The sequence below is a fragment of the Microcaecilia unicolor genome, chromosome 1, assembly GCF_901765095.1.
Source record: "Microcaecilia unicolor chromosome 1, aMicUni1.1, whole genome shotgun sequence".
NCBI classification, from domain to species: domain Eukaryota; kingdom Metazoa; phylum Chordata; class Amphibia; order Gymnophiona; family Siphonopidae; genus Microcaecilia; species Microcaecilia unicolor.
The window spans coordinates 651313819-651331495 of NC_044031.1; the positions used below are offsets into that span (position 1 = coordinate 651313819).

The window sequence follows — 17677 nt, forward strand, 5'->3', positions numbered from 1 at the left end:
TCTGTTCCAGGCTGCACTCTCAGTTAGTTGGTAAATTTTTTAGGTCAATCTCAGTTATGCCCTCGCCGTTGCGAGGCCCAATTGACCATGGTTGTTGTTTTGAGTGAGCCTGGGGGCTAGGGATACCCCATCAGTGAGAACAAGCAGCCTGCTTGTCCTCGGAGAAAGCGAATGCTACATACCTGTAGAAGGTATTCTCCGAGGACAGCAGGCTGATTGTTCTCACAAACCCGCCCGCCTCCCCTTTGGAGTTGATTCTTCCCTTGAAGTGTATTGTCTTGCTACATACTGGACTGGCCGGCTCGAGCCGGTTTCGGGCGGGAAGACGGCTGCGCATGCGCAGTGCGCATGGGCGCGCGAGGACTAGCAAAGGCCTTTGCTAGTAAACTTTCCGATGGAGGGGGCTGCCGAGGACGTCAACCCATCAGTGAGAACAATCAGCCTGCTGTCCTCGGAGAATACCTTCTACAGGTATGTAGCATTCGCTATTCTCAGATCCAGGCGAAAACGTTGGATTACCCTGCAGCGGTAGTAGGTCTGATATGTCCGCTCCCAAACCCCAGTAGCTATTTAAATCCCTCTACACTTCCCTCATTGGGCCTAACAACAAACTACTCTTAAATTTAATCGGCACCTCGCATTGCGGACCATGGAGTAAATAATGTAAGTGAAACGGAGCAAAAAGAAACTGCTCCAGCTTCCGCGGGGTGAAGTCCTGTTTGTCGAGCAACCAATCGCCCAAGTGCCTTAGCAAACAGGCTTGATTGTATTTCCGTATATCTGGCAAACCTAGGCCTCCCACTTTCTATGAGCCTAGTAACAGTTTCAGTGGCAATTTAGACTCCCCCCCCCCCCCCCCCCATATAAACATCCTTAAATACTGATTGAATTTCTTAATATCTTTATTTCTCAGACGCAATGGAAGAACCTGTAGTATATATAGCCATAGGCGCCCGGTATAAGAGGCTTGGACAGGCTAAGCCTCCCCTGCTGTGCTCTGAGGGGTTTAAATTGTTGATTTACCTCCATCCTCACAGCAGGAGTTGCAGTGAAAGCCCTCTAGCCTTGTCCTGTTGTAGAAATTGGTTTATGGTTTGTTTACCTTACTGCTGGGAGAGCGGGGGGGGGGGGGGGGTTGGCTGGAGGTGTCCTGGGTTGCCAGGGAGATATTTAATGAGGATGACTTCCTGACCTACACTGAGAACAGATAGCAGCAGATACTGGACCAGCATGATCAGAAAAAGTCACCAAACAAAGGTAGAAAAGATCATTTTATTTTCATTATAGTGTTTGGAATATGCTCAACATTAAAAGTTTATATTTATTTACTTATTTATGGCATTTTATCCCACATTAAACATGAATTAGGGTGTTTTGTGGCTCTACATGAGAATTGTGATGATATGATCCCTTGTTTCATATTGTTGATGGTCTGCATTTTCCGTATGGGTGGTATATTGGTGTATTAGGTTCTGCCCAGTGTAATATTTATGGTACAGTAAGGTTCTGAGTGTGTTTTTGCACAAAGTTGTGCACAGTGTTTTGCAGTTGAGCGATTGTGCTTAGAATATGCTTTGAGCAACCACTTTATTCTTTGACATATGATACACATCTAATATCTAAATTTAATAAAAGGTATTAATTGTGATTTTATTTTTATTTATTTATTTTTTTCTATGTGTTATCAGACAATTATGGATTTAAGCTCCACCCCTGGCCTGGCCCCACCCTAACCCCGCCCCATTTAACCTCCCCAAACAGTTGGGCCACCGACCGCCTATGTATATAGCCATCTAGGGAATTCTTCCATGCGGAATAACTGGACCCTCCCATGCAACGAAAGTGGTACTGCCCATTTTTGCAACCTATGCTGCATATTCTCCAACAACCTCGTGAAATTAAGATTGTAGAAATCCGTCATTGCACTTACTTATATACTAAAAGTTTCATTGCATACAATGGGACCGGTGCTAAAATAGTATGACTTGTGGTAAAATAAACCTACTTCTGGTAAATAACCCATCTTAACCAGGGGCGTAGCCAGACCTCGGCGGGAGGGGGATCCAGAGCCCAAAGTGTGTGTGGGGGGCTTTTTAGCTTGCCTCCCCCACCGCTTCCAACCCCCCGCCACCGCCGACCCCCTCCTCCGCTGCCGCCACCACTGCAAGGTACCTTTTCTGCTGGGGGTCCCCAACTTCTGCAAACCGCTGGTCTCGCACTTGCTTCTCCTGTTTTCAGCGCACAGTGCACTGCACTAGAATACTAACATCAAGATCTCGACTTTTACACTATAAGCAATGAGCAACCAATGAAGTTGATTTATTGATGAGCAGAATAAGGTTGAAAGTAGTATTGGATGACATTGGGATACAATTTAATGCCTGGTATCTTCAATTTATTTTCTACAGAATTCCCAGACCATATAGCTTGCATGTTCAGTCTGTTGCATAACACCGTCTGTTGCATAACAATGGAAGGTGAAATATACCGTCAACTTAACTAAATATAGTCACAACAATGTTTAAGCTAAAAGATGGTATCAAAACAGAAAGCGCATGAAAAAGCAAAGAGAAATCAAAGCTTCTATGATTCAAACTATCATCACATATCAACACTTATCTGATATAAGCATTGGACAAAAAAAAAACAAAACTCCTGCATATATAACATCTAAATTTGAGTCACAAAATGCTTTATTGTAGACTAGAGTAAAGTAATATGTTAATGAAACTGAAACAGCCACTACAATCAATGAGATCCTTACATTGACAATATTTCAGCCACAGTGGCTGGTTTCAGGGGTTAGAAACTGTAAATTATACAAGTTCAATGGCTGACTAAAAATTGTTTCTGTGTATTACAGTTGCATGTGAACAAGGCTCTGAAAGAAACCACAGCCTCTGAAACCTGACCATGGACTGTTACTGTAATATGTTAGGACACAAAAATGGGGAAAATCTCCAGTTAGTTGCAAGTGAAGGAACTGAGCTGGAAAACTAAAGGAGCAGGAGGAAACCATCAACTAAAAAACCCGGCAGGTGATTGTGCTGAACATCACAAAATCAGCAGTAACACCAACCTGTCTGTAATCAACAATCTCAAGAACATTTCAACAAGACAGAAATTATTGCTACAACAGATTGTCAAAATTCTAATCTGGTTGTTATAAGAAGAAGTGAGCAAAGAAAGTTATTATTATGTTGGAGATTTTCCAGTATCAGTAGAACTTCAGAATACACTCAGCTTCTTTCCTTTCTAATATCAAGATTCTGTTTCATCCTTGAAGACCCTTTGTAGGATTTCTTTAAAGAACCCCACATTCCTTGGCCTTCTGTGGTTCCCAAGATAGAAATAAACAAAGGGGTTGATTGAACTGCTGATTGTAGACAGCAGAATGCAGCAGCTGATAAAGATTTCACTGAGCAAGACCTCATAATAATTCTCTATGAACAGGATGACCCTGCAGGGTGTGGAACAGATAAGGAACAAAGCGACTGTAACCACAACGAGAATGTAGAGCTTTGGTGGCTGGCGTTTCAGTGAGCTTCTCTGGACTTTGATTAAAAGAGTCAGGCTGGATGTGACCATGATGGGTGCGAAGACCATGAAGGTTAAGAGGGGGGGAGAATAAATAAATAACTTGATGACTGTATAATGGATTTGGTAGAATGGCTTAATATTGGAGAAATGTACACGGCTGTGGAAAGTGTCTATAAATGAAGAATCTATGTTTTATGTTTGTCATCAATAAAAAACATTTTAAATACAAAAAAAAAAAAAAAAAAAAAAAAGAGGAATGTGAAAATGGAAACAGCACGGCAATCTCTGGGCTGTATTTCTGAATATTTCTGCAAATATGACTTATCTATGCAGATGAAATATTCTGTCCCAGCCAGAAGGAAGGCAAGACCCCACAGGACAGCACACAAGACATTGGACAGATGTTTTGGGCGCTGGCAACGGTACCAGATCGGGTAAAGTACAGAGAGAGACCTCTCAGCACTTATGGCTGTCAGGAAATATTGGCTGGTGTTGTACCCAAAAAGATACAGGAAGAGACTCACTAGGGAAGCATGTTTAGAAGCCTTGGAAGAGAAAACTAGCCTTTTCAAGTAATAAAGAATCAATATCACAGAAAGGCTGAGGAGGAAGAGGAAGTCAGCCATGGCCAAGTTCAGGATGTAGACTGCAAATTTGTTCCTCTTAATCTTGAAACCAAGGACCCAGAGGACGATTCCATTCCCAATCAAGCCAAACAAGATGATAATTGGAATAACAACACAGTCTATAAAGAACTCCCAGGAGAGAAAATCTTCTGATAAATAACTGCTTTCTGTTGTCCTGTTCCATAATTCCACTATTGTTATAATTCCATTGGGTTTTGCTGCCCTGTCCTCTGGTCCATTTAGAGGTGGCTTCCTTTCCCACAAACGCATATCTCCTGGAAAATTAATGCTGTCCACCATCTCTGTCCCTGGCTCCGTCATCAGTAGTGGATCTGCAGTGCTCAACCCAATTATCATGGGAACTCAGGGCTGTGAGAAAGGATCTCGGTTCCTGCTGAGAGGGAAGAAATTGCTAAGCATAAGAATCATTGGTAGAGACCATAGAGGAATGATGTAGCATAAGAGTAGAATGAGAGTGAGGGACAATCGTATGTATTTTATCTTTATAGAATAATGCACGGAGCATAATGAGTGTTGTTTCATGTGATGGTAATTCTTAAAAGTTGCAGTTTCCCCTGGGTGTCTCCACTGGGAAAAAAAACTGAGTCATGTTGAGCTGTTTAACATTTACCCTGATAATTATTTTATTTTAACATATCATTTCTTATATATTGCCTGCAAGTCTGAAACTGTCGAAGAGGTGTACATTCAGATACAGGAGGTATTTTTATATCCTTGGAGGTTTCACAATCCAAGGGGCCCTTTTATAAAGCTGTGGTAAGCAATAGCGTGCTACACACCTCCCGAAATTACTGCAGGATGTCGCCATCTGTCCATTTTTTGCCACAGTAAGCACACGCTATTGTAGTGGGAATGTATCTGGAGCAGAGAGTGGGCGTGTTCTGCACTAATTGGTTAGCGCAGCTACATTTCAGCACACTAACCAATCAATGCATGAGACCTTATTACCTACCAAATGGATGGCGGTAAGGGCTCAAATGCTAATCTGTTTTAGTGGCCACGTGCTAATGGCAAAATTAATGTACAGCCATTAATAAAAAAAAATAGAAAATTTCTTCATTTTACCCAGTGGTAAAAGTGGCCTTAGCACACTGGAAAGACCCATGTAAGGGTGCACTAAAGCCACTTTTTACCAAGCCTTTAATACATAAGGTGCATAAGTACATAAGTATTGCCATACTGGGACAGAACAAAAGTCCATCAAGCCCAGCATCCTGTTTCTAACAGTGGCCAAACCAGGTCACAAATTCCTGGCAAGATCCCTAAAAAGTACAAAACATTTTATGCTGCTTATCCCAGAAATAAAGAGTGGATTTTCCCCAAGTCTATTTTAATAATGGTCTATAGACTTTTCCTTTAGGAAGCCGTCCAAACCTTTTTTAAACCTCGCTAAGCTAATCGCCTTTACCACATTCTCTGGCAAATAATTCCAGAGTTTAATTACACATTGAGTGAAGAAAACTTTTATCTGATTTGTTTTAAATTTACTACTTTGTAGCTTCATCATATGCCCCATAGTCCTAGTATTTTTGGGAAGAGTAAACAGATGCTTTCCATCTACCTGTTCCACTCTACTCATTATTTTATAACATACTGAAGAATTCTATCCTGCACAGCCCTTGTACCAGTGTCACTGGTAAAGTTCAGTATCACTACCTCCATCTTCTGGTAGGGAAGGGACCCAACCTGCTGGTCTGGACTTGTCTAGCAGGACTCAAGGAAAGGAAATTAAGGTATAATTACATTTCACTTTACAGTGCAGATCTGCCCAGCTGTGTACTTATCTTTCGTTTCTAAACTGTTTCTGTGGCCAAGTAAAACCGATGTTTCCCATTTCACTTGGCCCAGAGTGCTTGCTGTAATAATTGTACAGCAATATTAAGCACATCCGTTAACAGCCAAAACCGCAAACAAATTAATGAGTGTAATATTAATTGACTATGCACAATAGTGGAAAAGATGTGTACAGGCTAATTTATCCCATGTGCCTTGAGAAAATTCCCTGGAACAGAGAGTCCTGCAAATTTTTAAAATGTTGATTGCACAGTAGTCTCTGACTATATACCTATTACGCACCTGGACTACCTTGCTACACCCACTGTAACTTAGACCAGTTCCTTATACCTTGATTAACTGTACAAAGAACTTGCCTTAAGTTTAGCCACACATTTATTTATTCCAACTGACTCTGTCCCACACATCTTGTCCCCATCTATATACAGTGGGGGAAATAAGTATTTGATCCCTTGCTGATTTTGTAAGTTTGCCCACTGACAAAGACATGAGCAGCCCATAATTGAAGGGTAGGTTATTGGTAACAGTGAGAGATAGCACATCACAAATTAAATCCGGAAAATCACATTGTGGAAAGTATATGAATTTATTTGCATTCTGCAGAGGGAAATAAGTATTTGATCCCCCACCAACCAGTAAGAGATCTGGCCCCTACAGTCCAGGTAGATGCTCCAAATCAACTCGTTACCTGCATGACAGACAGCTGTCGGCAATGGTCACCTGTATGAAAGACACCTGTCCACAGACTCAGTGAATCAGTCAGACTCTAACCTCTACAAAATGGCCAAGAGCAAGGAGCTGTCTAAGGATGTCAGGGACAAGATCATACACCTGCACAAGGCTGGAATGGGCTACAAAACCATCAGTAAGACGCTGGGCGAGAAGGAGACAACTGTTGGTGCCATAGTAAGAAAATGGAAGAAGTACAAAATGACTGTCAATCGACAAAGATCTGGGGCTCCACGCAAAATCTCACCTCGTGGGGTATCCTTGATCATGAGGAAGGTTAGAAATCAGCCTACAACTACAAGGGGGGAACTTGTCAATGATCTCAAGGCAGCTGGGACCACTGTCACCACGAAAACCATTGGTAACACATTACGACATAACGGATTGCAATCCTGCAGTGCCCGCAAGGTCCCCCTGCTCCGGAAGGCACATGTGACGGCCCGTCTGAAGTTTGCCAGTGAACACCTGGATGATGCCGAGAGCGATTGGGAGAAGGTGCTGTGGTCAGATGAGACAAAAATTGAGCTCTTTGGCATGAACTCAACTCGCCGTGTTTGGAGGAAGAGAAATGCTGCCTATGACCCAAAGAACACCGTCCCCACTGTCAAGCATGGAGGTGGAAATGTTATGTTTTGGGGGTGTTTCTCTGCTAAGGGCACAGGACTACTTCACCGCATCAATGGGAGAATGGATGGGGCCATGTACCGTACAATTCTGAGTGACAACCTCCTTCCCTCCGCCAGGGCCTTAAAAATGGGTCGTGGCTGGGTCTTCCAGCACGACAATGACCCAAAACATACAGCCAAGGCAACAAAGGAGTGGCTCAGGAAGAAGCACATTAGGGTCATGGAGTGGCCTAGCCAGTCACCAGACCTTAATCCCATTGAAAACGTATGGAGGGAGCTGAAGCTGCGAGTTGCCAAGCGACAGCCCAGAACTCTTAATGATTTAGAGATGATCTGCAAAGAGGAGTGGACCAAAATTCCTCCTGACATGTGTGCAAACCTCATCATCAACTACAGAAGACATCTGACCGCTGTGCTTGCCAACAAGGGTTTTGCCACCAAGTATTAGGTCTTGTTTGCCAGAGGGATTAAATACTTATTTCCCTCTGCAGAATGCAAATAAATTCATATACTTTCCACAATGTGATTTTCCGGATTTAATTTGTGATGTGCTATCTCTCACTGTTACCAATAACCTACCCTTCAATTATGGGCTGCTCATGTCTTTGTCAGTGGGCAAACTTACAAAATCAGCAAGGGATCAAATACTTATTTCCCCCACTGTATGCGTAGATTGACTTGTACTTTAGATTCCTGGAGGAAGGATAGTGCAAAAGAAGATAAGTACGAGATGACACCGATGAATTTCTAGGAGGTAAATCTATCAGATCACACATGTAAACTGGAGCGTCACCGTAAATGATCTTATGTGTTAAGGCACAGATTTTGAATTCAATATATATAGTATATTATGTGATTTATTTAGTGTTTTCTTCTTAGAAGGTAATGAAATGTATTTAAAACTCTGTAAGAGCACTCCTTTCTTGTTATCCTAATTACTATAACTGACTATAAATGAAGAGTGGTACTAGGGTGGGCCGGTGTTGGGGAGGTGGGCGGGATGAAGACTAAACGAGGTCCTGCAGTGCCTGCTAGAGGCTATCTGTTAATGCTGTGGTACAAAGTTCAAGTTTTAAAACTAGGGGGAAAAGAGTATGGAAATTGGTTGATAAAGTTTGCTTTTTTATATTTTTATTCTGCCTATCACTAACCTACAATCTAAATGTTCCCAAGCACAAAGCAAAATAATGTTTGCTTACCAGAGAAATGTCCTCTTCTCTCAGAACTTCTCTAAGTAAAGGTGGTATATCAAGCTCTGGAATAAACATAAATAGTATGGAAAATAGAACAATACTACTGGTTGGAATATGATACACAGAACTAAGGACCACTGAAAAGATTAAGGGGTCCTTTTACCAAACAGCTGTAAAAGTGGCCCGAAGTGGCATCGATACACGGGATTGCTGTGCACCGAGGCCACCTTTTACCACTGTGGTAAAAGTTAATTTTCTTTAAAAGGACCAGTAAATGGCCATACGCTAATGAAACACATTGGCACATGGCCATTTACTGGGAGAGCCCTTGCCGCTTCCTACTTAGGAGGCATTAAGGGCTTTGGCGCTAATCCAGTGGTAACCGGGCACCATGCAGAAGCTGGAACTACTGCTGAATGAGCCCAAATGATAGGGACAATCTCCCGCATGCAAACCCGGTGGTAGCCGTACTGGTGGGTAGCAAAAGGGCACCTAAATAACATGATAAAATCTCTGGGAAAGGGTACATACCGTGTTTCCCCGAAAATAAGACACTGTCTTATATTAATTTTTGCCCTGAAAAATGCGCTAGGCCTTATTTTCAGGGGCTGTCTTATTTTTTGGGGAAACATCGGGGTTGGATCGGGGTTGGCCCACCCGCCCTCCGTCGCTCCCGGAACTAACCTTAAACGCCTCCTTTCACCTTCGCAGCAAGCAGCAGCAGGGCAGGCCACTCCTTCCTTCTGTGTCCCGCCCTTGCCTAACGTAACGTACGTGAGGGCGGGGCACGGAAAGAAGGAGAGGCCTGCCCTGCTGCTGCTTGCTGCGAAGGTGAAAGGAGGCGTTTAAGGTTAGTTCCGGGAGCAACAGAGGGTGGGTAGAGGGGGGGCCCAGCGACCTCGGGTGGGGGGGGGGGGGGCGGCCTTGTCCGGCTCTCAGCAGCCCTGCTTTCAAACAAAAATTTGCTAGGTCTTACTTTCGGGGGAGGCCTTATATCTACCAATTCAGGAAAACCTCTACTAGGTCTTATTTTCGGGGGATGTCTTACTTTCGGGGAAACAGGGTAGCAGAGGAAAATGTTTAAATGGAAAGAAACAATAACGTGGTACATCTCAACCACTGGAAACTTTGTAAACATTACAACAGCACTAGACACCAGGAACCCTAGAACACGAGCCAGAAAGGTATCATGGGAAATTGAGGATCCCGTCAGGGGAATGGGGAGTAGAATACCATGATGGGAGGGGGAATCATGAATTGGGGATCATGTCAGATGAGTTTGAGGGGAACTAGACCTCAACCTTTACATCTGCCTCTTCAAGCAGGAAATGACATTAATTGGAGTTACCATTTATATTAAGACTAAACTCAACCAGGATAAAATGGTACTTTTAGTATCATTAGACTTATCTGCTGCATTTGATTTAGCAGACCATTCATTTCTTCTGCAAAGATTAGAGAAAATAGGAATTAGGGACAGAGCTCTGAACTGGTTTTCTTCATATCTATCAGAACAGACTTAACACTGTGCTCTGGAACTGTCAACATTGTACACCGCACTCTATTACCTGTGGCATTCCACAGGGATTTCAATTATCTCCAATCCTATTCAATATCTTTGTAGCCCCATTATTGGAGCTAATCAAGTCAATTAAACTTACAGTAAATACTTATGCAGGCAATATACAGTTCTTGACAGTTGTTGATCTGCTAAATGGTGGCAACATCGGGAACCGCAATTCTACATTAAACCTCATAACAGATTGGCTCTTCAAACACAAATTAAAACTTAACCCAGACAAAAACTGAAGGAATACTATTTTCATCGGAAGACAGGCTGAAAAGTGACCTTCCATCCTGCATTGAAAGTATTTGGGATCTTTGTAGATTCTGAATTATCCTTTAAAACTCATGTCTCATTTTTGTCCAACAAATGTTTTTTCAAACTAAAGACAGTACATTCAATGGCACCCTTACTTTCGCAGAAATCACTTAGAATATTTCTCTTGTCATTAGTCACTTAAACTATTGTAATTCACTAGTTAACAGCAGGACGTAGCTACAGGTGGGCCCAGGCCTACCCAGAAGCACAGCCATGTAAGATTCACCATCCCTCCAGCCTCCCTCCCGCAGTTCCAGCACCTCCGTGTCTTCCTCAACCTCTCACAACCCCACTGCAGCACTTGCACTTTGCTATTGGCACTGTCTGGCAGCAACTCCACACAGACATGGTGTCCTCCTCTGGGACCTTCCCTCTGCCATGCTGATGCAACTTTCTGCTTATGCAGGGTGAGATGTGGCAGAAGGAAGGCCCTGGAGCAGGACGTCGCATCTGTGAGTTGCTGCCAGGCAGCACCAATAGCGTTAAATGCAAGCGCTGCAGCAGGGATGGGGTAGGGTAAGGGTAAGTGGGGTGCTCCGGTGCTGGCCCTGCAAGGGGAGGGGGCTGAAGGGAAGGGAGAGGAACTGGATTTGCTGGGGGGAGTAAGGAAGACACAGAGGTGCTGGACTTGCAGGGGTGTAAGGAAGACATGGAGATGCAGGACTTTTGGGGGGGTAAGGAAGAAGCGGAGGAGCTGGACTTGCAGGGGAGTAAGGAAGATATGGAGGTGCTGGCCTCAGGAGGGGAGGGAGCTGAAGGGAAGGGAAAGGTGCTGGACTTGTAAAGGGCAGGGGGTTGGAGGGAAGGGAGTGAGTTACTGGACTTGCGAAGGGGGGGGGTTGGAGGGAAACTACAGAGGTGCTGGATATGCAAAGGGGGTTGGAGGGAAGGGGGAGAGATGTTGGATATGCAGGGCAAGGCTGGAGGAAAGGGATAAAGATGTGGACCTGCAAGGGGAACTGGAGGGAAGGGAGAGAGATGCTGGATATGCAGGGGGTTGGAGGGAAGGTGCTGGATATGTAAGAGTTTTGAAGGGGAGAGGTGATGGACATGTGGGGGGAGGGGACTGGAGGAAAGGGAGAGAGGTGCTAGATAGGCAGGGGATAGCTGAAGGGAAGGGAGAGAGATGTGAACCTGCAAGGAGGGCTAGAGCAAAGGGATAGAGGTGCTTGACCTATGGGAGTGGGAGGGGTTAGAGGGAAGGGAGACAGATGCTGGACAAGGGGATAAAGAAAGAGGGGGGTCAAATGCTGAACCCACAATGGGAGAAGGAGCCAGATGCATAAAGGGAAGTGAAGAGAGAGGAAGAGAAGCTGGTTGGGGTGGGGTCAGAGAGGAAAGGGACACATTGGTGAGGAGGGAGAAAGGGGACATAGGGAGGTGTGCAAATACAGAAGGGAGATGATGGGCATTAGGTGGGAGCATGGGGACAGGGACACAAATGTGAGATGCTGTAGGGGGATGGCATAGAGGGGTAATACCTGACATGGGGTGGGGGGAGGGGAATATGGAATAGAGATACAGTGGTGGACACTAGAGAAGGGGTATATAGACACAGAAGGGAGAGACCAGACAAAGGGGAGAATAGGAACACAGAAGGGAGATGCTGGGCATGGGATGCATAGGTGTACAGAGGAATGATGATAGATGCGGGGATATGAAAGGGGAGATAATACTGGAGAAGAAAATATAGAGAAATAGATGGGAGATGGATGAAGGACATGGAGAAAGAAGAAATGTCACATAGACAGGAGACCCTGGCGAGTAAGTTAAGAGAAGACAGAGGGAAGCAGAAACCAGAGACCGGGACCAATATGATTTGAAAAATAAAATGACCAGACAACAAAAAGATACAAAACAATTATTTTATTTTCTGTGTTGTGAATATAATATGTCAGATTTGGAATGTACATCTCGCCAGACCTGGTGTTAAACATGTCTGGGTCCAGGGCAGAAATCTAGGAGAGGACCCCAAAGTCCATTACCAGGCTACACCTTCTTCAGCTTCAAGCACGCTTTGGGCTCTGTGGCCAGGGAACCAAGCAGGGGTGTAGCCAGACCTCATGGTGGGCGGGCGCCAGAGCCTGAGGTGGAGGGGTACAGTTTGGTCTGCTGCCCTGCTGCTTCCCACTCACTGCCACAGCAAATACCTTGGCTGGCGGGGGTCCCCAATCCCTGCCAACTGAAGAATTGTCTAGCATCAGTCCCCTGCGCCACTGCGTTGCCTGCGCGGCTCTGTCTTCCCCTCATGTCGTGCATGCTCTGTTTAGTGAAATTGAGCATGCTCAGTTTCACTAACAGGAGCGTTCCAGACATGAGGGGAAGACAGAGCAGGGCAGGCAACTTGGCAGTGCCGGAGACCAGCACTGGACAATGCTTCAGCTGCCGAAGGTTGGGGACCCCCGCCAGCAAAACCAGGGGCACACAGGAAATTTGAGGGGGCCCAGGGCCGTGCCAACACGGTAAGTGGGGTAAGCATGGCAGGGGGGCGCCAATCCTTTGGGGGGGCGCCGCCGCACCATGCTTACCTCGCCCTCCTGCTCCCATTGACCAACTGCCCGCCTTCTTCTCTCCCGCAGCAAGATCCCTTTCCTTTTTTCTCCTTTTAATTTTACCTCTGTCTGGCAGCTCAGCGTCAGTGAAGGAGGCGGCGCTCCCGACGTGTCTAGCCTTCCCCTTCGCTCATGTTCCGCCTTCTTCTGACGTCATTTCCTTGACGTCAGAAGAAGGCGGAACATGAGCGAAGGGGAAGGCTAGACACGTCGGGAGCACCGCCTCCTTCACTGACGCTGTGCCTACGCTGCCGGACGGAGGTAAATTTAAAAGAAAAAAAAAATGAAAGAGATGTTGGAAGGGGGGGAGAAGAGGGCGGGCAGTTGGGACATGGGAGCGGGAGGGCAGGGGAGAGAGGAGCATGCGAGGACAGGGTTCATGGAAGGGAGAGGGGAATTGCTGGATAGGGTCAGGGATGAATAGAGGGGGCAAGGGACAGATGGGCATGGATGGATGGGAGGGTAGGGCTTGGGGAGAGAGGGGAATTGCTGGATAGGGATGAATGGAGGGGGCAGGGGACAGATGGGCATGGATTGATTGGATATGGATTGCAGGGCAGGGCTCAGGGAGAGAGGGGAATTGCTGGATAGGGATGAATGGAGGGGGCAGGGGACAGATGGGCATGGATGGATATGGATTGCAGGGCAGGGCTCAGGGAGAGAGGAGAAATTGCTGGACATAAAGGGGAGGGAAGAGAGATGAAGGAGATGAAATGAGGGGAAAGGAAGAGAGGAGAAAAACTGCACATGGATGAAGAAAATAGGCAGAAGCTGAGGACCAGAAATGAAGAGGAAAGGAAAGAAATAAATGGAAAGGAAGCCCTGAAAATGGAGTTAAGAGGACAGATAGCAGCAGAATCAGATACTGGGCCAGCATGATCAGAAAAAGAAAGTCACCAGACAACAAAGGTAGAAAAAAATCATTTTATTTTCATTTTAGTGTTTGGAATATGTCCACTTTGAGAATTTACATCTGCTATCTTATTTTGCAATGTATAGCAATTTGTTTCTAAGAATATTGCTGACAATTCCTATCAGTGTGGCAAGTGGTGAGCGATCATTTTCACCGGGGGAGGGGCGCCAACTGATAGTCTGCAGGGGGCGCCAGAGACCCTAGGCACGGCCCTGCCATGGCTGCACACAGCTACGCCACTAGAACCAAGCATAATTGCCCTAGTTGCGCCCCCCCTAACACCACCCTAGACATGTGCCATTTTTATATTTTACACAGGAGTAAATGCCTTTCTTTCTTGTTTCTCTGGTGTTATACTACATGCAAGGTCTGGTTTCTTGGGGTTTCTGTATTTGGCATTTGTGATCTGTGTGTGTGACTGAGATATTTTGTTACCATGAAGTTTCTATGTAGCATTCTGTAGTAATTGGTATGATAGGGCCCCACTATAATATTTAAGGCACTGCCTTTTCATATGTAGGATCCTTGTTTTGGAAGTTAGTGCTGGCATGGTAGATTTGCTCTAGGTTCTGAGTGACTTTTTGTTTTATAGATTTTTAGAAATTATTTTATAATATGTCTGTTATTGAGAGTTTACACTAGACACCAAAATTTCTTTGTATGGTGAGTTTTATGGGGAAATATTTATTAGGATCCATTTACCACCTTTTTGAAGGATTTCACTCAAGGTGTTGTACAGCAAGAATAAGTCAAACATAAGCAATAGACAATTACAGCAGTAAAAATATTCAAACAGCAATAGAAAGTATGGAATAGTATGCTATTACAATGTCAACACGATACGCAATAAAACATTATAATAGATAGCATAGGGTGTAAGCAAAGATGAAACATACAGGCAGTGCGTTTTTTCTACTGAAAAAGGTGCCAGTACTCAAATGCCAGGGCCACCCTTTGGGGTGGGGTGATCACTGAGGGGACCCACCCTATAATAGCCAGACCCTCTGCAACCAGTCACAGAATCTATGACAAGGCTGAATTGGTGTGTAGAGCTTGAACTCTTTCATTAAAACTTGGGGTCCATGGGTCAATTATAGCAGACAATGGAAAAGGTGCCAATACTCAGTACCCCCAAGTACCCCCACAAAAAAAGCCCTGCATACAGGTAACCACCAGGCATAAACTAGAGTTAGCAAATATGGATACTTGTTATAAGGTATCAGCTTGATCTCACCTCAAAATCAAGGAGATGGATTTCTAACACATTATTAATTTTTTAGGAGGATTCTCAGAGTATTAACTTACCAGAATGAGACACAGTAAATAAAATTTACAATCTCTACGGGTAGTTGATCATCTCAATCACTGAATCTCTCCATGTTTTTTTATTATAAATGCTAGATTTGGTTTGTTTTTTTTAAAAATTTAGAAAAATCTAGCATTTATAATAAAAAACCACGGAGAGATTCAGTGATTGAGATGCTCAACCACCCGTAGAGATTGTAAATTTTATTTACTGTGTCTCGTTCTGGGTGAGTTAATACTCTGAGAATCCTCCTAAAAAATTAATAATGTGTTAGAAATCCATCTCCTTGATTTTGAGGTGAGATCAAGCTGATATCTTATAACAAGTATCCATATTTGCTAACTCTAGTTTATGCCTGGTGGTTATATATAGTCATTTTTTGTATAACTTGGTCTGCATACAGGTAAGACAGAGTAACAGCATTAATTTAACAAAGTTGCACATAGGTCTGAAAGGTGCTTGAATATTATCTTAGCTAGGGTAGGAGTGGATAAACATTTGGAATGTGCAGCAGGTATGGCTAGTAATATCCTTGCTCTTCTCTGTATCCATTGTTGGTGGAGGGCCAGGAGGTTCTCTGGATGCAGAATGTGTTTGGCTTCAATACCGTAAGTGTGTTGGAGGACCATGGCTTAATGGGGCTGAAGAGTGCAGTCTCTTGTACTTCTTTATCTCTCAATTGGCCTGCATCCACTGAAGCCTCCACTGCTACCCTCATTGAAGTTATTGAGAGTGAGGTAGGGACAGAGATGGGTGCATCAGGTTGCTGTTTTTTCTCTTTCAAAAAGTTGGCAACTCTAATGCCCACCCATCCAATCTGTTGCCCTCCCCAAAATTGCCTTTTGGCTACGCCACTGGTGAACGGAATCTGAATGTTAGAAATACAGCATTTACAACTGCTTCAAAATGCTGCAGTTAAGCTCCTCTTTAGTGCAAAAAAGTGGGATCATTTAACAACTCCCAATTCAATATATGGCACATCAGATATATGCAGCTAGGCGTATTTTTTAAGATGTGTCTAAATTCAAATGCGGTGTATAGAATATGCATAAGTTGGGTGGACACGTGTAGGTTTAAGCATGGCCATTTAGGGCAGTGAAAAGCTGGTGTAATTGCGTGCACCTAAATCTACACACAATGGCCCAAATTCTATAACTGGTTAAAGGATAGAAAACAGTGAGTAGGGTTAAATGGTCAGTATTCTCAATGGAGAAGGGTAGATAGTGGGGTTCCCCAGGGGTCTGTGCTGGGACCACTGCTTTTTAATATATTTATAAATGATCTAGAGATGGGAGTAACTAGTGAGGTAGTTAAATTTGCTGACAACACAAAGTTATACAAAGTTGTTAAATCGCGAGAGGATTGTGAAAAATTACAAGAGGACCTTACGAGACTGGGAGATGGGAATCTAAATGGCAGATGACGTTTAATATGAGCAAGTGCAAAATGATGCATGTGAGAAAGAGGAACCCGAATTATAGCTACGTAATGCAAGGTTCCATGTTAGGAGTCACCAACCAAGAATGGAATCTAGGCGTTGTCGTCGATAATACGTTGAAACCCTGTGCTTAGTGTGCTGCTGCGACTAAGAAAGCAAATAGAATGTTAGGTATTATTAGGAAAGGAATGAAAAACAAAAGTGAGGACATTATAATGCTTTTGTATCACTCCATGGTATGACCGCACCTTGAATATTGTGTTCAATTCTGATCACCGCATCTCAAAAAAGATATACTGGAATTAGAAAAGGTAAAGAGAAGGGTGACGAAAATGATAAAGGGGATGGGACGACTTACCCATGAGGAAAGGCTGATGTGGCTAGGGCTCTTCAGCTTGGAGAAAAGACGGCTGAGGGGAGATATGAGGTCTATAAAATAATGAGTGAAGTGGAATGGGTAGACATGAATCGTTTGTTTACTCTTTCCAAAAATACTAGGACTAGGTGGCATGCGATGAAGCTACAAAGTAGTAAATTTAAAACGAATCGGAGAAAATGTTTCTTCACTCAGTCTGTAATTGAACTCTGGAATTCATTGCCAGAGAATTCTGGTAAAGGTGGTTAGCTTACGGAGTTTAAGAAATGTCTGGCCAGCTTCCTAAAGGAAAAGTCCATAAACCATTATTAAATTGACTTGGGAAAATCCCCTGCTTATTTCTGGGATAAGCAGTATAAAATGTGTTGAACTTTTTCCGGATCTTACCAGGTATTTGTGACCTGGATTGGCTACTATTGGAAATAGGATGCTGGGCTTGATGGACCTTTGGTCTGTCCCAGTGTGGCAATACTTATGTACTTATATGTACTTATGTAGATATGATTGAGAGGCCTGACACGGTCACATTCCTCCCATCACCGTGGCCCCTTTTTGGCTGCGCACATAGGAATTTACATTCGCTGCTTTATAGAATACGCTTAGAAAGAAGCACACATAAATTTCAATTATGTTCAATTAATGTTTATAAGTGGTTGTTAAAGTGGCTCTTTAAGCAATTTA

The 17677-nt window shown here is 44.0% G+C and overlaps 1 protein-coding gene across 1 annotated transcript; it reads right to left on the bottom strand.

The window, feature by feature from the left end:
• Positions 1 to 2248: 2248 nt before the first annotated feature.
• LOC115461466 (mas-related G-protein coupled receptor member H-like) lies at positions 2249 to 4706 on the bottom strand. Its single transcript, XM_030191289.1, has 2 exons — positions 3797 to 4706; positions 2249 to 3710 (listed from the first exon to the last, which is right to left on the bottom strand). The coding sequence occupies exons 1-2, from the start codon at positions 4521 to 4523 to the stop codon at positions 3262 to 3264; spliced, it is 1176 nt and encodes a 391-aa protein (XP_030047149.1). The 5' UTR covers positions 4524 to 4706; the 3' UTR covers positions 2249 to 3261.
• Positions 4707 to 17677: the final 12971 nt, after the last annotated feature.